Source organism: Cebidichthys violaceus, unplaced genomic scaffold, assembly GCF_023349555.1.
Source record: "Cebidichthys violaceus isolate CVI_PGR_0920_01 unplaced genomic scaffold, fCebVio1.0.p SCAF_3, whole genome shotgun sequence".
NCBI lineage: Eukaryota > Metazoa > Chordata > Actinopteri > Perciformes > Stichaeidae > Cebidichthys > Cebidichthys violaceus.
In genome coordinates, this window is record NW_027176483.1 from 21,928,790 (window position 1) to 21,952,845 (window position 24,056).

At 47.2% G+C, this 24,056-nt stretch overlaps 1 protein-coding gene across 3 annotated transcripts in view; it reads right to left on the reverse strand.

The window, feature by feature from the left end:
* Window positions 1-24,056, reverse strand: part of bcar1 (BCAR1 scaffold protein, Cas family member) — a 66,716-nt gene that overhangs the window by 16,371 nt on the left and 26,289 nt on the right. For 2 of the 3 annotated variants that reach the window (XM_068722889.1, XM_068722886.1), the window contains one exon: window positions 227-928. In XM_068722889.1, coding sequence (XP_068578990.1) covers window positions 227-928 — 702 coding nt within the window. Of the gene's footprint in view, window positions 1-226; window positions 929-14,516; window positions 15,033-24,056 lie in introns of those variants that run through there. The other variant, XM_068722887.1, reaches the window with a different exon arrangement.

Below are 24,056 nucleotides of genomic sequence, written 5' to 3' on the forward strand. Positions count from 1 at the left end.
CAGAAAACAGTGACAATAGCAGGAAGTGTGTGTGTGTGTGTGTGTGTGTGTGTGTCAGGAACATTCCCACTAAATGTGCTATTCTCATCTGTTGCTCATGTTTAAGCTGACATCAGTAAAATATTCTCTCTCCTTTCCGTTCCTTTACTTCTTCAGTTTCTCTAAACTAAGAACGTTTATCCATCCCATAATGTTTCTCTACACAATCAATGCTGTCCTTCCTTACCTTGCCCAGTGGCTTGTTGCCGCTCTCCCAGTTCCTCTTATCCAGGGAGGGGGGCACCTGGTACACATCCTGCCCACCTCCGCTCCCTCCGGCTGGGGGCGCTGGGCCAACAGAAGGGGGCACCTGGTAGATGTCCTGCAGCTGGTACTGTCTCTGGGCTAGAAGCGGGGCCTTGCTGGGGGGTCCCGGAGGGAGTCCGCTTGGGCCGGAAGGGATCTGGTACAGACTCTGTGGACTTGGTTTGGGGCCGTGGGAGGGGGGCATCATGTAGATGGAGTCGGGGCTGGGCTGCGCGGGGCCGGGGGCGGAGTAGGCCGGATGCATAGACGTGTAATGCGTGGAGTGGAGGGGCTTGACGGGAAACCCGGCGGAGGAAGTAGCGACGGCGGCAGACGCCGGAGACGGTGCCGGTTTGGCGTAGGCGCTCAGAGGGGGGAGGGGGCGCTGCGCCTGGGAGGAGGGGCAGGGAGCGAGCGGCTCCGGCGTGGAAGGCGCGGCCTGCTGCCTGCTGTCGTACATGCCGACCAGGAGCTTGAGGCGGTTCCCGGGGACGATGCCTTGGCGGCCGTGGAGGGAGCAGAGCCACCAGCCGTCCAAGCCCTGCGTGTCGCGCTCCAACACCGTCATGATGTCGCCTTTACGGAAGGACAGCTCGTCAGGAGACTCCGCCACATTGTCGTACAGCGCCTTGGCCAGCACGTTCTGTAGAGGCACAGAAACACAGGGTTAGAATGTACATACACAGTCCCATGTGGCAACAGGAAAACAAGTCTGTGCTGTCAGACGCTTGATATTTTGGTCTCAGACGTTTAAATGTGTGTCTGACCGACATCCCGACCATTGTATTCACTGACAAGTGAACGGGAGCCGTACATCTGATGGTTTTACAACCTGTAATGAGTTAGAAATAAAAAGTGAAAACACCCAGCCTCAGTGGATCCTCCAGACCACGCTGCCATTGTCTGTCTCCTATAATTTGAAAATATGGCGGTGGACGTAATCACCGTGACATCGCCAGTTGATTTGTGGACTACGGGTTTGAACCAAGAAGTGACTTGAGAGGGCGGAGCTAAGTACAACCGAACACGGAATTGTATAGTCAACCACAAATGTTACACTTGACTCTCATCGACTGAAAGCACACTGGGAGAGGGTTAAAGTTGTACGACGAAAAGACGGACGAATCCTGACCGGACAACAGTGTGGCAGAGACCTGTCAATCACAGTAAGCCCCGCCCTAAAATGACTCGCGCGAACGTGTTCTGATCCGCCGGCCATTAAAAGCACAGAACCCACTCGCTCTGGGGTTGAGAGACGTCGTGGTCACGCTTAAAGGAAACCGACGCTGACTGTTGGTAGGAAACAGGATGTACGCCATGTTTGTTTGTCACAGTCACATGCTTTGTTGTCTGCAGAGGTGAGATTCAACACTTGTTTTCAAGGCATCTTCCTGGAGCTGCCTCAGCGCCATCACCATTCTGTTTTGAGATATTTAGAATGGGTCTGGACTCGTAAACCCAGCAGATGATAAGCGCTCTTGTGCTGAGCCACGCAGAGAAGAAAAGAATCCCAGCCAACAGCTGTGCGCATAATTAGAACGGCAGCCAAATTCTGATTCATTTTTTGTTTTTTTGCACACATGACATGCTGCAACATGTCGCATGCAGCGCAACGAGAGGGGCGAAGTCCACGGACGCTGGATGTAGTTGATAGTTCTGATGGATGTGATCAGATGTAGTTGATAGTTCTGGTGGATGTGATCAGATGTAGTTGATAGTTCTGGTGGATGTGATCAGATGTAGTTGATAGTTCTGGTGGATGTGATCAGATGTAGTTGATAGTTCTGATGGATGTGATCAGATGTAGTTGATAGTTCTGGTGTATGTGATCAGATGTAGTTGATAGTTCTGATGGATGTGATCAGATGTAGTTGATAGTTCTGGTGGATGTGATCAGATGTAGTTGATAGTTCTGGTGGATGTGATCAGATGTAGTTGATAGTTCTGATGGATGTGATCAGATGTAGTTGATAGTTCTGGTGGATGTGATCAGATGTAGTTGATAGTTCTGATGGATGTGATCAGATGTAGTTGATAGTTCTGGTGGATGTGATCAGATGTAGTTGATAGTTCTGGTGGATGTGATCAGATGTAGTTGATAGTTCTGGTGGATGTGATCAGATGTAGTTGATAGTTCTGGTGGATGTGATCAGATGTAGTTGATAGTTCTGATGGATGTGATCAGATGTAGTTGATAGTTCTGGTGGATGTGATCAGATGTAGTTGATAGTTCTGATGGATGTGATCAGATGTAGTTGATAGTTCTGGTGGATGTGATCAGATGTAGTTGATAGTTCTGGTGGATGTGATGGGATGTAGTTGATAGTTCTGGTGGATGTGATCAGATGTAGTTGATAGTTCTGGTGGATGTGATCAGATGTAGTTGATAGTTCTGGTGGATGTGATCAGATGTAGTTGATAGTTCTGGTGGATGTGATCAGATGTAGTTGATAGTTCTGGTGGATGTGATCAGATGTAGTTGATAGTTCTGGTGGATGTGATCAGATGTGTACTTCAACATTTAGTGAGCAGAATGGGGGATCGTACGTCGCGCAAAAGTTTGAACTTTCATGTGATTGGGGTGGTAAAAATGAACCATAGGAGTAGAAAATAGAGGGAAAAATACCACCACACACACACACACACACACACACACACACACACACACACACACACACACACACACACACACACACACACACACACACACACACACCTCCCCTCAGTCTTCATAGAACTCTTTGAAACTAAACCAATATTTGTCGTCCACGTCTGAACTCTCCTCCCTCTCTGTGTCTGAGTTCCACCCCAACTATCACAGACTAGTACAGCCTGTACTGGCCCTATGCCAGCTCCACACACACACACACACACACACACACACACACACACACACACACACACACACACACTCAGCACAAAGCACTGGCCACATCTAAATGAGGCCATTTAATTGGCTTTGAGATTTACAGCCCGTCTTTTCTTTCTCTGCGCTGGAGGCCTGTTGGCCGGGAACGAGAAAGAGAAGGACACTCGACCCTGATGTACTCGCTCCATCAGATCCATTCACTGGTTGTGTCCACACACACGAGAGAATGCCCTTCTAAAAGGGAAAAAAGTATATATATATATATATATATATATATATATATATATATATATATATATATATATATATATATATATATGCCAGACACTTCTCTTTTCTTTTTCGGCTGGTCGTCTCGTAGGCCGACTCCCCTCCAGTCAGAGTGCACCTCCTCTTCACCCTGCAGGGTGACGCGTGGGCAGAGCTCCACTGAAGTCTGACGGAGGGACTTTGTGACTGAGGTCCAGAATGTGTGTCATGACCGTGGGAACCCTGCTTCTCACTGAGACCGAACATTCACATGTATTTTAACACACCACCTCTTACATATTCTGCACTGGTCTTGGTTTGATATATTTCAAGAAACATTCATTTTGACGTATGCACACACGTCATGTCCTCTGTTCACTGTTCACTGTTCACCAGCATGTCCCTCCTTTCAAACATTAACATCGCTCTGCGCTGCTCTTTGTGAGCCGTCAGGACTGATCTATTCACACCGTCATTCCTTTCCTCTATCAAACACACACACACTCCTCATACACTGTATAGGCCTTATCTCTGCCTCCGGGTTTCTACGGTATCAGTGTGACGTGCACTGTGACGTGCACTGTGAACGTGCACACGCTCCAGAGCCGCTGAAGCTCCCGTTCCTCGTGTGCTGAGCGGAGAATGAATGTCCTTCTGTCTCCTCTGTCTCACATAAAATAGATTTCCATGAGGCGGACATCTGAACACAGAAGTCCCTCAACTGTTTCCAGAGAAACAGGAAGTGCAGCAGTGAGGATGACTCACACACCCGGCTGATTGGACGACGACCCCGAGGTGTGACACTACGTTCTCACGCTCTCTCTCTATTTTCATCTCGTAGGAGCGACCGGCGCGACACGCAGACAGCTTCTGCTTACACGACGGATGTCCATTGGGAAATAAGGAATCGAATGAAACTCCATCGGTCTGTCACTTTAAGGGGACCGGTATCGGGGTCTTTGAAGTGGATTCACGACCCACGTATCGTTCAGCGGTGGTGGTCTTGAACCTCCAGGATTAGAACGTGATGTTGGACTCTTTTCTTTCTACGTGACAATCAGCACCGACCTTAGACACCTTGAGAAGGCTGGAGTTTTCCCCATTAGGCGTTTAGATCTTCAACCGTCATCGACTCATGCTGAGGACTTGCGGAACGCGGAATACCAAAATGCCAAGTGTGGATGCTATTGATGAAAATCTGGGTTCTCTCTACCATTACAACTGTTTTCACAGCACCTGAGCCCAATAAAGGGAAAAGAGCCATGGCGCTGTGTGTCGTGGTTTTAACTACCACACGACCTCAGCCTTTAGTTTCTACTCACCAGTGATTTTTGGAGCTTCCCGAACAAAACAAGCCGCGGATCAGAGACAAATTAGCTCGGCTCGTGTATCCAACACCTGACCCGGGACCTGAGTCTGTCCCAAAGATCACGCTGGCCTTTGTTTCATTTTTTATTTCATTTATGCAAGTTGCGTTGGAGTAGGTTTTCCAAGTATCCATATTGGATCAGTTCAAAAGTTCTAGACCTGGGAAGACCCTTAGGACGCAGTAAAACCTGTAAAAGGGATGCAGTACCTAACATTTGGCCTCCGCTTCACATTGAAGAGTGACTGAATCCTGGCAGTGAACATTCATTAAGCACTGTGAGTGCTAGGTCCAGTGTTTCAGGCTCTACAGAGCTCAGTCGGCGGTGCGTAGACCCGCTGATCGGCGTGAGAAAGAGGGGGGGGGGGGGGGGGGGCTGGGAGCGTGGAGGAGCGAGAACACGGCGGAGATAATCGCGTTACCCGGACCTCTCGGGACTAATCCCGGCGGAGTCGATGATGCTATGTCACCACGGCGACCGTCGCCAGGAACGACCGCCGGAACGTCACCGGCGGTGTTGTTGTGTCGCCGGGGGAAGAAAGAGAAGCAGAGGACCGACACAGAGAGGAGGAGGAGGAGGAGGAGGGATGAAGGTGAAACGATGACACTGATGACGACTAAAAACGTCACTGTAATATTTATATATATTTATATATATAAATCACAGTAGTATTGGTGCGGCGTTCAGGCGCTGAGCTTTACTTCACTGCTGATTCCTTTAAGCTCAGATTAACATGGATTCCTCAGAGGGTGGCTCATTGTGTGCTGGTTTTCCTTCCTTTCTCTTCAGCCCTCGTTGATGCTCAATAACGATCAATAAACAGCTTGAACTCAAACACAGAACACACTTTGACCAACCCGTCAGCTGTGCAGAGCGGAGGCTAAACCACTAGCAGGACAACGTTACGTTACATTAATGTGAACTGCATCAACCGCACACGTTCGATTCCGGTACGTCCGCTTTGTTACGACACAAGCGGTCACACCAGACAGGAAGCGACTCTTCACTCGCCCTCGTGTAAACATTGTTGTTAGCTCAGGACATAATGACAGCCACGGTCTTTAGTTCCCTTTAAAACGACAATATCAGCGTTTTAGAACATTACTGCCCATTGATCTCCATTCATTATGAAACATCAGCACAACTAAGTTAATGAATATGAAAACACTGGTACGGTACACCTTTACACTGGTACTGTGTAATGTGATTACAATGATCAGATAAAGACTAAAAATAACTCCTTAGTTTGTCATGTTTTTGTAGGTTTTTATCCAGCGGCTAAAAAAAGGAAAGAGGAGAGAGAGACAGGAGCAGAGAGACGTCCACTGAGGAGGAAGTAATGTGAACAGCTGGCGGAGCGAGCTCAGTATAGACAGGTCGCTCATCTGTGTGAGTGAGTGTGTGTGTGTGTGTGTGAAAGTGTGTGTGTGTGTGTGTGTGTGTGGCTTAATGTCCTTTTGTCTCTTGCCTCCCATTTGACCCCTGGGGACAAATACTAGCCTGCCACAAGAGGTTTTATGTGTTGTGTGTGTGTGTGTGTGTGTCTATTCCCCACAATGCAAAGAGCAAAACAGGGAAACAAAAAGCACTTTACGCCCCCCCCCCCCCCCCGTGTGTCTCCTGGTCCATCTATTCTGTCCACGCTGCCTTTTTCCTCAGCAGTCACAATGCGTGTCTGCTCTTTCTTCTTCTCTTGTTCTTTCGCCCGCTCTGTCCGTCTCCCAGCTGTCCTGGCGGTGAGTCAAACAGCTCACTCTCTCACTCTGCAGCCTGGAGTGAACGTGAGTGAGTCCGGGCCATCGGAGGTGGGCGGAGCCGGGCGGAGCAAAGAGGCCGCCGGCCGAGGTGGAGGAGCGCGAGACCACGTCTGAAAACGCGCTGGCGTCCGCGTTATATATCCAGGGAAACACCAGAACTAACCAAGTACACATACACACACACACACACACACACACACACACACACACACACACACACACACACACACACACACACACACACACACACACACAGGTTTGTACATTTGGACTGTGTCCCAGTTTTGTACTTTTAATGACTGTTTTCTATCTTGTGTGGGGAGACAGAAAGTCTTGTGTGTTATTGCCTTGTCCTTGTACCTCATTACGTGTGTGTGTGTGTGTGTGTGTGTGTGTGTGTGTGTGTGTGTGTGTGTGTGTGTGTGTGTGTGTAAAGGTGGTGGTAAAACATTCGTAGTGTCTCTGGACAAGACTCCACATGACAGAAGGGAGAGAGAGAGGGAGGTGTGTGTGTGTGTGTGTGTGTGTGTGTGTGTGTGTGTGTGTGTGTGTGTGTTTTGCTTTCGTTTCTTCCCAAATGCAAATTCCGATACTGTGTTTGTATGAGATGACCTGATGTGAACACAGTCTTCCGTATGAATTTACAAAGGAGGAAAACAATAGAATTCCTTGGGTGCGTGAACATATTGTTGTTATTTTAGTTATTCCAGGACCTGCAGATGCTCCACTGTATCGTGGCACCGTGTCTTTGAGCTGTGTGTGTGTGTGTGTGTGTGTGTGTGTGTGTCACTGGCCTCTGTCTGTCTGTCTGTCTGTCTGTCTGTCTGTCTCTCTCTCTCTCTCTCTCACACACAGTCCCACTTACTACAGCATTCCACAGCCTTCACATACAAACACACAACTCTCCTATTACTTCACATTCCAGGGGTGTCACCACACACACACACACACACACACATCCAGGTTTTTGAACCCCCCCCCCTCCCTCTTTTCCTGACCTGGCACGTCAGACCGTTCTTGAGAAATTCTTGTGTGTACAGCAGCAGATAGAATCCTCCTCCGGTGGAGCTGGGTCTGTTGCGTAACCCTCTCCATGTGAGTCGTCCATCATCCACTGCTGTGTGGGAGCAGTGATGTGCGAGACCGTGTGTGACATTTTGTTTTCAGCGGAGAGCTCTTGATCCAAATGCCCGAGCTGAACACAGCTCTGAGGCAAAGCGTGTTTTGAATAATTAAAAGAGTCGTGCTTATGAAACCTAAAGAGTAAAGAACCTGAAGGATTCCCCATGTACCTTTAAAGGAGCACTCCACCGATGTGACCCGTGAAGATGACTTTAACGGCCGGATCGCGTCTTCTGTGGCTCCGGAAGACGCCTCCCAACGTTTCCGTAACTTTCCGAAACCGACAATCCAGCACACACTGTGGTGAGTGGAGGAGAGAACGTGGGCTGGGTTGGATCCTCTCATGTGTGCAACACTACGAATGTCTTCCGGGAGCACCATTACATCCGTCTCATAAGGACATTGTGTCTCTGTCCCCCTTCCATTGGGACCATTCGGAACGGCCATAAACACTTTTAGACTTTTGACGGGTTCAGTCTTACTGAACGCTTCCTGTTTGTTCAGCATTACCCCACTACCCAAACTACTAAGTTGCATTGAGGGAAATGTAAGATCCAGTGAGACCGATGCAAGGGACTAAAAGTAAGGACATCGACAAGAATATTCTTCTCTTGCAAGTCTTTCAACTTTGTGGAAATGCAACGCTAAGACCGCCCTTTACAGGCCAACCTCCTCTGGTCCTTCAGTGCCTCTCTGTGGGGTCTTACTGAAGAAAGGTTCTAAGAGAGACCTAAACACTTCACACATGCACTGCTGCTCCGAAATGATCTAGACATTACCTGAAGGAGCTGTGTGTGAGAACGCAAATGACCGAATCAGTTGAAGCAGAAATTAAAGGGACTTTACCCTGCCAGCCTCCTAGAACCAAGTCAATGTCCAACTCACTGTCCGGAGAATTCACGGTGAGTGGGCGCGTTGATGCCGTTTCAATGCGCGAGGAAGAAGCCAACGAAAATGTCGAAGTGGAGATATGAAAAGTTGCTTATTAAGGTGCGGCGAGAGACCGGCTAAATGGCCGTGATGTTTTTGGAGTCATGGACAGCCGTCCTGCAAGCTCTGCCCAGGCCCTCCCCCTTCGTATGTCCAGTAGGTGAGAAGGCGTCTGACAGGGACTCTCGCCAATCTCCAATCTCTCACCGGGCAACTCCAGGTCAATGTCCGGAGAATCAGGTCCGGACATTTCATACGAGAAAAGGTCTTAAGTTGGTTCTGTACTTGGGAGTTCTTTAGTCCTCTTGAGAACTCCAAATGATCCCTGAAGGCCATCTAAAGGTTCCCTGGAAACGATCAATACGTCAAATTATAAATAGACACGCATGTAATAAATCTATCCTTTAGCACCCGTTGGTGCTCAGAAATAAATTACAACAAAATCCATCTTTTCCAAACAGCCCCGCAGCTTTATGTGCCCCGCTAAGTGCTAGTTAAGGCTGCAGCTTTAACGAGCGATGATCCCTGCTGAAGAATTCCTGCCTTCGGGTTATGACTAACAGCAGAAACAACAGCAGGGATTGTGTCGCCCGGAGCACAGGATAGGCTCACGTAGGCGTGGCCTCGAGTGTTGCTTAACCTGCTGAGAGACAGCGCTGGTAGGAGCTTATGAATAGCTGCCAGACACACACCCACACACACACACACACACACACACACACACACACAGATAGTTGGACAGTTCAAAGCAGCTCCTCCAGCCAGAAAAGCAGGGTGGAAGAATCAAAACATGTCACACGAGTAGAGCTGCTATTGCTTCGGCTGGGATTTGACAGCAACACAAAGCAATTAGTCTAGAATGTGTTACCTTAAAACTGTGATTTCTATCAGACTGAACGGTATCTTATTTGGAGTATCAAGGACCGTGATTGTAAAATGACGCGTGTGCGTTACACGACAGAAGATCTGAATGTGCGTCCAGGGAGCCGTTCACACCTGTGTTTAAGGGCTTCACTAACCTGCACTTACACAGGTAGCAAGGAGCTGAAGCTAAAGCCGGCTGACACACCCTCTGATCACGGACTGTGTGTGTCGGTGGCAGAGAGATTACAGTCTTTATGTCTCTGCTCAAAACACACTGATGATGAAGTGCTGAAGCCTTCGTCGTCACACTGGAATAGAAACGTACAAAAACGCAGAAGAAGCTCAAACCCACCGTGACATGAAGCTGGACCAACAGCGTAGATGCATCCATATTTAGTATCGCCGTATCTCTCATTGGTCAACCGACCAAAGGTGTGCGGTTTGAAAATGGTTTCACAACCACAGGGCCGTAAATCTCTGCACTGGTGACCTGTGATCGCTCACATCAAGGTGTTGAGAAAGCTGCAGCTGAGACTGCAGTGTTGACTCTATGATTCAGCAGTGAGCAGCGGGGAAAAACACGCAGTGATTCACAGCTTGTTGTTTGTCCGCTAACTCTGCTCAACTGTACCGTGAAAACCAAGGGCAGAAGAAATAACGGAGCGCCGGAGAAGGCTTCACTCGACATCAGCGAGGAAGCTCACCGCGAGAGACGCGTCCTTCGTTTTCAAAGGTTCCGTGTAAACGTGCGTGACATTAGTCAATTTACGAGGTGCAACAACTAACAGAACTCTTTCACGCAAGCACTGCAGCCCCGACCCGATCGAGGCATCACTGGAATCAGTTGGAACGGACATCGAGAAGACTTACCCGGCTAGCTCTCTAGGACCAAGTCCGTGCAACGTCCGATTGAGCGCACGTGTGAAAAGAACCAACGCTCACCGTCCTGAGATTTAAAGCAGAGCATGTTGGGCGTGTTGATGGCGTTTCTATCTCAGGGGGGTGAAGAAGAGACGTCATTTACACAAAAACGGCAACGAAAGATTCTAGGCTTCTGTCGGTAAGGGCCGTCAGACAGATTCAAGGAACGGCGAGAGACTCGGCTGTTTGTGACCAAATCCAGAACCGGCTACGTGGCCGCAGGGCTCTGACCCGATGCAACCCCTTCATTAAACCCAATAGAGCATTTACAGTAAATGAGAGCGCTTCTGTTGTGTGAAGTAGACACTCCAACAATGTCCAGACGCGTCTCTTCAGAGGTTGTCTAGAATCCCTTACATTAATCCTCAACAGCTTAAATAACTTTATTTAAGGTATGCTTATGCTTAGCCGGTTCCCAAAGCTGGAAAAATAAAAGAAAATTGAGCCAAAAAAAGGAATTTGTAGGGATTATTTGTCGCCTAATACGCACATCTTTCCAGTCCCACACAGTGGTAAATCTACCCGCTGAAGTTGGTTTCCACTTTGCAATTTTTGCAAAGAAGCTCAAATCACAGAAAACACCCGATGCTTAAACAAGTGCCGAAAAACGTGAACTCTCAATTTTCCTGCTAACTGTAAAGCCGACACAATTTAACCCTGAGAGAACAAGCTGAGCTATTAGCGACTGAGGACCGTCTGATCAGCTCTGTTCTCGCTGTGGGACGTGACTTGTGACGACTAAGACTGTCGATGTGCATGGGAACCTTCTCTCCACGAGTCAGTCCAGAACAAGACAAAGCCTCGTCTTTCACCATTGGTCCCAAATCTCAATGTGTCCCAAAGACACTGCAGCATTCATGTCCAAAGGGACAGGGGTCACTTATCTGGCAGATTTCATGGCCTCTAGAGACGATCCTGACGTGATCGTACAGTTGTCTTCTTTTATCTTTCACACATCGTTGGTTTGGATTGGTCATTGAAAATAAGGGATGTTGGGAGTCATGGTGTCCTAGAGGTTTACGGTGCAGATAATCTTCACCAATCTCTCGCCTATAGTACATATACATATATATATCTATATATATATCTATATAGATAGATAGATATGTATATGTATATGTACTGTGAAGTGATTCATCACCATGTTAGCTGTTGTTGCCAAGTCTCTTGTAAGCCAGACAGGCAGAGCACCATGTGGTGCAGAACACTTACAATCATTCCATTAATCAATCAATATAAATAAATGATTTCTTTGTTTTCCTCCCCTCTACTTAGGAATCTGAGCTTGTGAAACAGAGTAATGGATAACATGAGCTCATATTTTAGTGTGGCTCAGGAGAAACAGAGCGTTGAGGAGTGTGTACATCTGACTGTCGACCCGTAACGTTGGTGGTCCACCGACCAGCAACAAGAAGGAAGACGTGTTACACATGTCTGTCGAGAAGTTGAGTCTGGGTCAGGCTGGTGCTGTTAGTTGGTTACTTGTAAAACGTACAATATTGAAATTAAATTGAATACATAATATATTTTCAGACATTTTTCATTTTCTGAGGGGGGACTACTTTCAGCGGTGGATTAATCTACATTGGGTATTGGTGGCAGCGTGACGGTGCTGGTGAAGTTTCATGTCAACCGGTGCACAAACACAACTCACTGATGTGTTCTCACTGTGTCAGAGCTGTAATCAGCGGGTAGTCTACGCCACTAGTGTGTGGTACATGCAGACAGACGGTGCACACAGGTCCTGGTCCTGGTCCTGGTCCTGGACCGGAGTAGGAAGCTATTGGAGCGGCCCTCGTCGTGTCAGTACACATTTCTTTTGTCCGTGCATTTCTCCTGACTCACTCACTGAGTCATGGAGGCCTGGCTTACAGCGGGAATTCCATTCTGTCTCCTGCATGAGACACACACACACACACACACCAAGTTGTTCTGGCTCCGGTGATTACCCCCCCCCCCCCCGCTACCAAACCACACACACACACACACACACACACACACACACACACACACAGGTGTCGCCCATAAAGTCAGTCAGTCAGTGGATCGGCCAATCAGGACACGAGCCGGGCAGTAAAGTTCTGCTCTATATTTACACACCTGAAAACCTCCAGATCCTGACTTTGACCCGGGACAGGAGCACATGGAGTCCTAACGCGCCAGAAAACGTGAGTCACCTCTGACCCACATACTAAGGGGTTCTGGGCTTCGGACACGTGAGACATTAGACAATGCAGTTCATGGAGGCGCTGCTCGGGCTCTGATTGGCTGTTTCACTTTGGGCACGGAAGAATGTCGCAAATGCCACCAGGAGCAGTGAAGAGAGGCAGATGATCTCACTTTTGAGGGCAAAAACAAAAGCCTGGAAGTTATTTTGTGTTAAAGTTACAGATGGTAGTATCAGCGCCGTCTTGAAATCCGTATTGTAATAGTTGTAGCAGGAGATATTTCACGCAATAGACAACGACGGAAAGAAGTCACGGGTCCGATGGAGAGATTCTGGCTCTGAGCCGGTGATACAATCCTGACCTTAAAAGATGAATACAAATCACAGACCTGAGGTTCCGTGTGTGTGTCGGCTTTTCTCTCAAGTCAGAGCTGAATACAGTTAAGCCAATTAGAAGTGAGACGCTGACATTACAGTGAGAACGAGCCGAGCAACATGGCAGCGCTGTGAGCCAATGGGACGGCTTTGACATGAGCTCCACTACACTGAGGCTTATTTTATATTAATTACACGCTAATTACTGCTGTGTAATTACTCGTTACACACAAACACACACAGACACACACACACACACACACACACAGCGATCTGCTCCACAGTCGGCCACATTCCTCACTGTGTAGTTACCCCAAACACACACACACACACACACACACACACACACACACACACACACACACACACACACACACACACACACACACACACACACACACAGTCTGTGACATGAGCAGTGAGGCCCTTCAAACAACAGCAGAGAAGGCTTCAGGACTGTTGCTGCCTTTTCTTTTCTCTCCCTGCAGTCAAGATCTGCCCCCTCTCTGTTTGACTAAATCAATGTCATATTCAATACTTCACATTTCATCCTGTCTCTCTCTCTCTCTCTCTGTCTCTCTCTCTCTCTCTCTGTCTCTCTCTCTCTCTGTCTCTCTCTCTCTCTCTCTCTGTCTGTCGCTCTCTCTCTCTGTCTCTCTTTCTCTCTCTCTCTCTCTCGCTCTCTCTTGTTTTTCCTGGAGCATGTTTTTTCTTCTTCTTCTCTTTCAGCCTGCCTCCGTCTCTGTGGCCATAAAACCTTCATTTCTCTGCACTTTCCTCTGAGTCAGCAGAAAGACAGACCTCTGCTCTCCCTCTCTCCCTCCCTCTCTCTCTCTCCTTTCTTTCTCTTTCTTTCTTTCTGCCATGAGCCGGATGACGGGGCCTCCGCTGAAAGTTTAAAAGAAAGCCTGCAGGACTCAGTCAGGTAACGCGCTCAAAGGTCACAAACTGTTACTGAAGTCCACCTTCTAGTTCCTAGATGCCGCTTATTTCACGTTCTTTTCTCACAACTTATTTGGGATGCTTCCATTTCTTTCCGGTTATATTCAAAGTGTTTTAACTTCAAAACTCTTTCCATACAAAACACGACGCAGAGAGAACCAGGAGGGATTGTTATAAACTGCTTTTTCCCCTTTTGGTCTCCGTGCATTCCTCCACAGGACAGCCAAGCGTCCTCGACATGTGAATGCTGACTTTAAACCACACACACACACACACACACACACACACACCCCACTGAGAGCCAACAAAAGGTAGGAATCCACAGAGAAAATGTTAACTCTCCTCCCCCCTTCACGTTTCCCTTTTCTTCATACTCAAGTCTCTCAACCCCCTCACCCCCCCCTCCCTCACCACCTCAGTCTGTGCACAGCTGGGGCATAGCAGGTCCTGCTAAAACACACGCACACACACACACACACACACTCACACACACACACACTGATCCACAGGGGATGAAGGAATAGCCAAACAGCAACAAAAAAAGAAAAGGCACAGTTTTTTATTGGCTGGCTAAAGAGCCAGTGATTTAACATGCACACACTGGAATCTCCTTCTCACACACACACACACACACACACACACACACACACACACACACACACACTCACCAGATAGTTCATTTTGTCCCTGCTGCAGTGGGGCGGCTGTGGTAACTCCGGCTGTAGCTCAGCCCCTGCGAGACACTTTGCCAACTCAATCCTTTTTTTTAGTTTTGAGTGTGAAGAGTAGATCCCAAAAAACTCCTCCAGGTCTCTTCCTCCTTCCTTCCTTCCTTCCTTTCCTTCCTATGTCCTTCTGTCCTCCCTGCGTGTCTCCCCTCCCTCTGTGTCTCTCCCTGCTGTCTTGTTCGGTCTTGTTTTCAGTAGTCGAGCGGATCCCGACACATTCTGCCCCGCTCCGTGATCTCACACGGCAAGAATGAGACTGCTGCTTGGCTCCCTTTACCTCCACCCCGCTCGCCCCTTCTTTCTCCCTTGATCTCTCTCTCTCTCGCTCTCTCTCTCTCTCCTGCCTGAGGAAAAGAGGGAGGAGCGTGTAACCCGACACGTCACTTCCTGTTGGATCCTCATATTCCCTCTATCCAGACTGGCCATTGGCCCGAGGAGCCCCTTCTCATGCAAATAAAGCTTTGCCCTCCCCCTGTCCCTGTTTCCCCCTCTCTCCCCCTCTCTCTCTCTCCCCCTGGCTGTGACAGACTGTCAGTGCATTGGAATGCTGCTGAGACACACACTCGTCTTCGATCAGCCCGCCTCAAACATCCAACATTGTTCCAAGTACAAGTATTACCAATGTTCGGGAATAAAGCGGAGGCTCCACGTGCTTTATATATTGAGTTATTTACATTTATACAATAACAACTTAAAGCTAGTGTAAGGAAGTTCAACAGGTCATAAATCCTATTTTATATTTTATATTGCTGTGAAAATATCTCCTCCACACAACTGGATTTATTCAAGTTCCTTGCCAAAAACGTCATTTTACGAGATTAGATTTGAACACTTTATAACGTCGCAAAAATTCAGTACTGAGTTGGGTATAGTGATGGCACGACTAAGCTAAACTGTGTGTGTGTATATATACATATATATATATATATATATATATATATATATATATATATATATATATATATATATATATATATATTAGTGCTGGGAAACGATTACAATTTTTAATCGCGATTAATCGCATGATTTTTTGCGACTAATCGTGAGTTATATTTCTACTATCTGTGCTCAGTGTGTGACTTTATTTAAACGTTCCACTGCTGTGCAACATGAATACAATGTTCCACACGTTTCATCAGAATGTGTGTCTTCTGTCTTCATACAGTCAGAGCATGTGAACGCAGCTCCCACTGTTCATCAACATAATGCACCGTAACTCAGAGGTGACGACGGTTACCCGGCGATGTCCGGTAGTCTCCGGTGAGAGACGGCCGGTGCGCGTTGTGACTCCGTCTCTTTTGTAGTCCTCTCCTCTTCATACGACTTGTGTGTTCTTCTGGTGACGGTGCGTCTGGAGGGAGGCTCCTACGTGACGTCATTCATGATCCTGAGAACGTTCCTCAGACCGACGTCTTCTCAACACTAGTCGTCCTGCAGTTTGTATCTCTCCACTTCTCTGTGGCGTCTGTTAGCTCGTCTTTAGTTTATCTCTACTTCTCCACACGCTGCATCAACGTAGTGATGAAGACTCCTCCACACGCTGCATCATCGTAGTGATGAAGACTTCTCCACACGCTGCATCAACGTAGTGATGAAGACTCCTCCACACGCTGCATCAACGTAGTGATGAAGACTCCTCCACACGCTGCATCAACGTAGTGATGAAGACTCCTCCACACGCTGCACCGACGTAGTGATGAAGACTCCTCCACATGCTGCATCGACGTAGTGATGAAGACTCCTCCACACGCTGCACCGACGTAGTGATGAAGACTCCTCCACACGCTGCACCAACGTAGTGATGGAGACTCCTCCACACGCTGCATCAACGTAGTGATGAAGACTCCTCCACACGCTGCACCGACGTAGTGATGAAGACTCCTCCACACGCTGCACCAACGTAATGATGGAGACTCCTCCACACGCTGCACCAACGCAGTGATGGAGACTCCTCCACACGCTGCATCAACGTAGTGATGAAGACTCCTCCACATGCTGCACCAACGTAGTGATGGAGACTCCTCCACACGCTGCACCAACGTAATGATGAAGACTCCTCCACACGCTGCACCGACGTAGTGATGGAGACTCCTCCACACGCTGCATCGATGTAGTGATGAAGACTCCTCCACACGCTGCATCGACGTTGTGATGAAGACTCCTCCACACGCTGCATCAACGTAGTGATGAAGACTCCTCCACACGCTGCATCGACGTAGTGATGAAGACTCCTCCACACGCTGCACCGACGTAGTGATGAAGACTCCTCCACACGCTGCATTAACGTAGTGATGAAGACTCCTCTACCGCTACCAGTGAGCAACGGACTTTCAAAATAATATTTTGAAAGTCCGTTGCTCACTGCGTTAATGAGCGATAAAATAATTGTCGGCGTTAATTAGTTAATGCGTTGTATCAGCACTAACCCCAACCCCTCTCACACACACACACACACACACACACACACACACACACACACACACACACACACACACACACACACACACACACACACACACACACACTCGGGTCACGACCCCACCTTCTGAGGAGTCGTTCACGACACAGTGGAGGAGCTTGTATTGTCTTCTTGTTGATCTTGTTGACTTTCACAACCATCAACTGGTTCCTGAGGCACGTCAGCACTAAAATAGATTCACTTAAAAACATATTTTTCTCTCTGTCCTTCGACATCACGCTGAGTCAGCGTTTTCCAGCACTACTGTAGAAAAAAAAAAAAGATGATGTAGGAGAGATTTGGCCGTTTTTTTTCTGGGGTAGTGTTTCAGAGTGACGGGTGTAGTTTGAGTAACTAAGATCTGGGAACAGACAGGAAGATACACAGAAAACACACTGGTAGACGTCCATTAGGCAACTAATCTCTGTAAACATAAATCTACATGAACACAGGATCATAGGCAACGGGACAGGATTTTAGTGTTGGAAGTGTTCTGGTTTCCAGTTGTAGTTTGACCAATCAAACTCAGCACGGTGTCGCTCACGTTACCTGGGGTGGAGGAGGACGGACGGATGCTCCACGAACAGTAGAGAACGTTCTGTGTGTTAGTCACACGTTGTGATAAACTGCTGCTGTTACCTTTCTTACCTTTGAGGCTTTTACTGTGTTTGAGACAACGAGAGTTCTCAGCGTCTACTGGAGTGAAATGTAGCCACACTCTGACTCTGATCTCACTCCTTAACTTCTAAAGTAGCGATAGCAGAACCGTTAACTCCAGACCTTATCCATACTCCGGGTTCTTACTACTGTCTTATCGGTTCCCGTTTATAGCTCCCAACTATCAACAGTGACCTAAGAAGTGGACACCGTCACTGTGACCGTTGGCATGCGTACTATTACAATTTTGAAGCATCGAGTTCGTCATTTTGGTCGTCGCCATCTTGGCTTTCTGTAACCAGAAGTGACAGGAGAGGGTCACGTTCAGTACAACGCTGTATAAGACATTTTTAGGCAACTAAAAGATTAACAATTAACTTCATTGAATTGAAAACACACTGTGAAAAGGTTTAAGTTGTAAGGCAAAAACACGGACAACTCCCAGACCGGACAATGCCGTGGTAGCAACCTGTCAGTCACTGTGTAGCCCCGCCCCTAAAGCATCCCCTGCTTTATGGTGTGTTTGACTCTAAATGGAGCATAATGTACTAAATGAACATCATGCTGTATTGAAGAAGACTGTAAACTAGAGATTGAGACCATAAACTCATGTTTACAATGTTTACTGAGGGAATAAATCAAGAGAGAAGTAGAGTCATTTTAGACTAGACTTCTATACAACCAGAGGAGTCGCCCCCTGCTGGACACTAGAGAGAATGCAACTTAAGGCTCTTCTGCATTGGCTTCACGTTTCAGAACTGGAAGTTGCCGCCTGACTAGAACTGACTTGTCCAGATATTCTGGACCTTCCTATACCTTCACTATTTACTGTATTTCTGCTCAGTATGAATTACACCACTTTTGTTCGTCATTTAGAGTAAATGTATCAGCAGGATGATTGAAAAGTGAAGAGGTCCGTGAGAGGTTTAGGAAATGAAGCGTGGTTTCTATCTTTTGGTAGTTTTGCCTGTATCAAGTGTCGGATGTCCAAATATGTCCATGCATACCCTCTGTTCCTTGAAGCCTCTCCTTTAATATTTGAGGAACAGTAGTTACATTGTGTCGGATGCTGACCGGCCCGCTGCCAACTATCCAGCAGAACATTCCACACACCTACACACACACTTCACCCTCCGTGACCTGGGCACTGCTCTCTCTGACCGCCACACTCGACAACAACAGCCTCTGTCACGCTGACCTACAAGTGACAAGTGCGTGCCACACACACACACACACACACACACACACACACACACACACACACACACACACACAAGAACAGAAAGCAGTCATTGAGGATTTAGCGATGTGGGTCAATGTGAATCTGAATATGGTAATGGTCTCTGCTGAAGAAGTTGCTTCATGAACACTTAGATTCTGTCTTCACTCTCAGTTCAGGTTAAGCACGTTGTGCGTCTTAACTTGCTTGTTTGGGTCAAGCAATGAAGAAAAAGTATCTTTTTAGAGGCGGGATCATAAGAAGTGGACGTAGTTACTGTGATGTCACCCACTGGTTTGTGAACTACAGTTTTGAAGCCTCTAGTTAAGCATTTTGGCCATCGCCATCTTGGTTTTTGGCCGTCACCATCTTGTCAGCCATTGGTTTAGGGACTACAGTTTTGAAGCCATCAATTTTGCCGTCTTGTTTTTTTTTAAACCAGAAGCGACACGAGAGGGTGGAGCTAGGTCTGACTGAATGCTGTTCAAGATATTTTTAAGTGACCAAAATTTTACAATGAACTTTTATGAACTAAAAACTGAATTGAAAAAGGTAAGTAAGACAAAAACAAGGACAACTCCTGGACCGGACAACGTCGTCGTGGCAACCTGTCAATCACAGTAAGCCCCGCCCCTAAATCATCCCCTCTTTATGGTGTGTTTGACTCTAAATGGAGCATAATGTACTAAATGAACATCATGCTGTATTGAAGAAGACTGTAAACTAGAGATTGAGACCATAAACTCATGTTTACAATGTTTACTGAGGGAATAAATCAAGAGAGAAGTAGAGTCATTTTAGACTAGACTTCTATACAACCAGAGGAGTCGCCCCCTGGTGGACACTAGAGAGAATGCAGCTTTAAGACACTTCAGCACTGGCTTCACTCTTCAGAACCGGAGGTTGCGTCGTGGGTGGAATAGAAGAGTCTTTGAGGATTTTATATTACTTCTGTGACTCCATTGTCATCACTAATGCAAAAATATCAATGCAAAGGAATAACACAGGAGATGCATGTGCATTTATTAAGAAACCACGTTCCTGTTGGCAGTGTTCTAATTTGTAAACCATCATGTAAATGTGAAAAAATGCCAACCAAGACTACCACATCAGCACTGCATTAAAAAACTAAATGCAGCCCCTCATTCATTTCAATGAGACCACTGCAGTGATGCAGCCTAAGTACTGGCACAGAGTTGCGATGCGGATGACGTGCCGATATCATCGTGTAGATTAAAAGCCCATCTTAAATAAAATACAATCAGATGAATGACTGCGTGTGGATGAGTATCTCTGCATTCTCTCTCCATTCAAATGGTTAATAACTTCATTAACCCCTGTCAGCGGCCGACACACACACACTAATTGATGAGCTCGGAGAGAGTGTGTGAGTGTGTGTGCGTAGGACTGTGTTCACCATTCAGGCTGCTTATTATAACAGAGAGTGATCTCTCTCAGCCTCCGAGCACAAAATACAAATGGCTGCTCCCGGGTGAAAAACCTTGTGTGTCGGATGCTTGAGATGTTCATGAACCGTATAATATCTCCATAAGCTGAGGACCATTTCCATTTTCTAATGACTGTGACATTTGGCACAAACATTAGAGATGATATTACACACACACACACACACACACACACACACACACACACACTAAGAAGCATCATAGGATTGGTGTTTGTCGCGATATGAGATTCATTTCCTGAGACGTCGTTGTGTGGAGAGTCATCGTTTGTTAACACGAGACTTTCATTGTCATGTTTGCGTATCAAACATGAGTTCATGGTCTCAATCGCTAGTTTCAAGTCTTCCTCAAAACGGCATGATGTTCATGCTGCAGTCCAAATATGGTCACTTCCCTTCACTGGTTGCAAAAAACCAAGATGGCGACGGCCAAAATGCCAAACTCAAAGCTTCAAAAGAGCAGTCCACAAACCAACAGACGACTTCACGACGCCATGTCCACTTCTGATATACAGTCTGTGGTCTGAGGCAGCTTCCAATGCAATAAAATACTATTCAGCCGTATGACGATGTGGTGCGATTCATCACAAAGAGAACTAAATGTCTTGCCAAGCCGTCCGTTTCACGGAAAAAATCAGCACTGCGGTGCACTTTCGCCCACAGGTCAGGGACGACCGCTCGGTGTGGGAGGATCCCATCGTGGGAGCTCTCCACGGCGCCGGCTGGCCCCTGCCGGGCTGACTTCCTCCGTGGTGGAGCACCGTGACCGGCTGTAGCTTGGCTTTACAGCACTCCTCTCCCAAACCTCGGCGCCAAGTGCCGGTTCCTCTCTCTTTCCTTTCCCCGGCGAGGGGCGGAGCTCCCTGCTCCCGGCGAGACCGTTGAGAGGGACGAATGCGTAAAGGAAAGGAGTGCTGCGATGTCAGCCCAACCCATCCGACCCGTATTGAAACCATACCATGCTTTGTGGGTTTGACTTGTTTTGCTGTGTCGTCAACATTCATAGCTATAAAAACCAATGTGTTGATGATTACATTTGTTGTTAAAATTGTTTCCAAGAGCACAGGAAAAGTCCAGAGAGAGAGAGAGACATAGAGAGAGAGACAGAGAGAGAGAGAGAGAGAGACAGAGAGCGAGAGACAGAGAGAGAGAGAGAGAGACAGAGAGAGAGAGACAGAGAGCGAGAGACAGAGAGAGACAGAGAGAGAGAGACAGAGAGAGAGAGACAGAGAGCGAGAGACAGAGAGAGAGAGAGAGAGAGAGACAGACAGAGAGAGACAGAGAGCGAGAGAGACAGAGAGAGAGACAGAGAGCGAGAGAGACAGAGAGCGAGTGACAGAGACAGAGACAGAGAGCGAGAGAGAGAGAGAGAGTGTGTCCCTCTGTGAGTGTGATGTCAGAGTTTGGTGAGGTCAGGGGACAAGCACAAAAAATGCAACTGGTAGATTAGACAGAATGCACACACACACACACACACACACACACACACACACACACACACATGCAGAAGTTAACATTTTCACACAAACAATAAGAAGACCCACAGCAGAACTGAAATTCATATTATAAAAAACAGAACATGCAAGTGAGATCATAAAGGAAGCGTTTTAGTAGAAGAAGGCTTCTGCAGCCGGTCCTGGAGGTCAACGGCCTCTTTATCGGCCGACATCTCTTTCAATATGGGGCCGTGTGAATGCGTCCCATTCACTGCACAGTAACGGCTATTCAGAGCTGTCTGGGCCATTATCATGACACTAAGGCATGAATGCCGCAGTGTCAGTTGCGACTTAGCGAAGACAAAACATACTGGACACGTATTGAAGAGAGACACACTACGTATTTGGGATTCAGGCACGTAACCCGGAGCTAAACACCGAAGGCTGGCTACCGAACCTCGATACGGGGATCAGCTCAAGTAACCGAACGTTCCCGAAAACGGTATTTATTCATTAAAACGTCCGGCGTAGTGATCCGACTGAAAACATTCTCACAGACTGACACGGCCAGAGGCAACACTTTGTTCTACTGTGTCAGACAATCAGCTCTTTGACGGCGAAGCGAAGTGACAGCTACTGTAGGGAACAACACACACACACACACACACACACACACACACACACGGCCTATGGGGATGTGTCGAGCATGGACCGGTTCACCTTTCTGTGTCACGCACCATTCTCTCTCTGTGTACAGTGAGTGAGCCGTGTCTCTTCCTGCAGCCGGGACGGTTAAATAAATACACACTAAAATACTGCTTCTGCACCGCTTCAAGTACTTTCAGAACCAGCTCGTGTCATATTCGGATTCAGAGTAGAACGTGTCCAGCGTTCTGTTTTGAGCACACCGACCCGCAGGAAGTTGGATCAACCAATCAGCTTGTTTCAAATGCAAGATTTGTAAGCCACAGTGACATGTAGGTACTAGAGTTGTCGCCGGTGCGGTCCGGCAAGAAGTCTGGTCTTATAGAAGTCTAGTCTAAAATGACTCTACTTCTCTCGAGTGTCCACCAGGGGGCGACTCCTCTGGTTGTATAGAAGTCTAGTCTAAAATGACTCTACTTCTCTCTAGTGTCCACCAGGGGGCGACTCCTCTGGTTGTATAGAAGTCTAGTCTAAAATGACTCTACTTCTCTCTTGATTTATTCCCTCAGTAAACATTGTAAACATGAGTTTATGGTCTCAATCTCTAGTTTACAGTCTTCTTCAATACAGCATGATGTTCATTTAGTACATTATGGAACATTTAGAGTCAAACAGACCATGAAGAGGGGAAGCTTTAGGGGCGGGGCTACACGCTGATTGACAGGTCTCTACCTGTCCATGTTTTGGTCTTTAACCCTTTCACAGTGTGTTTTCAGTTCATGAAAGGAGTTGTACAATTTTGGTTGCCTAATGTTAGTTCTTTGCTCCACCCATTCGTGTCACTTCTGGTTCCAAAAAGAACCAAGATGGTGACGGCCAAAATACCAAAAGTCCAAAACCAGTGGGACGACGTCCAATTTTTGTGTACAGTCTACGGTCTCTACACGCGACACCTCATGGTAAACTTCGGTATGTTTGGCTTAATGTTGAACCGGTTTAAACATTGTTACACAAGCCTAACAGTTGACCATGACATCGGCCTCGTTTACCTGTATCTTTGCCGTAGTGCAATTCCCTTTCAATGTTTTTGTCTTGGATATTTTGAAGACACATTCTTGTACTGTATATATTATACATACTTTTCTACCACTGGCCATGTCTGTCGTATCCATCGTCTCTCTGGTTTCATCCTGACCTCCCTGACTGCTGCCACAGTCGGGCCAACATTTCTACCTGTAACGTGTAAAGCTGCTGAACGTGAAGCGCTTCATCCCACACATCAAGAACCGGGCCAACTGTGTGCCTCCAAAAACATTCCTTATTGCATTTGAAATGAGCCTCAACTTGTTGATTGGTATGATGTTGAGTGAGAGAGACATGCTGGATGAGTTATTAGTTCACACAGATAGAGATTCTGACAGATCCATGCAGCTTAGTCACACTGATATGTTTCATAGATACTGAGCTGCCAAAGCGTGACTTTTCTTCAGGTTCCACTGAGGTCTATGACCTGACTGTAGAGTGAACAAATGTTGCACTGTTCTCTGATGTCACCTTGTGAGGGAAACTACAGTTAACTTTGCGCTTATTGGCGTAAAGC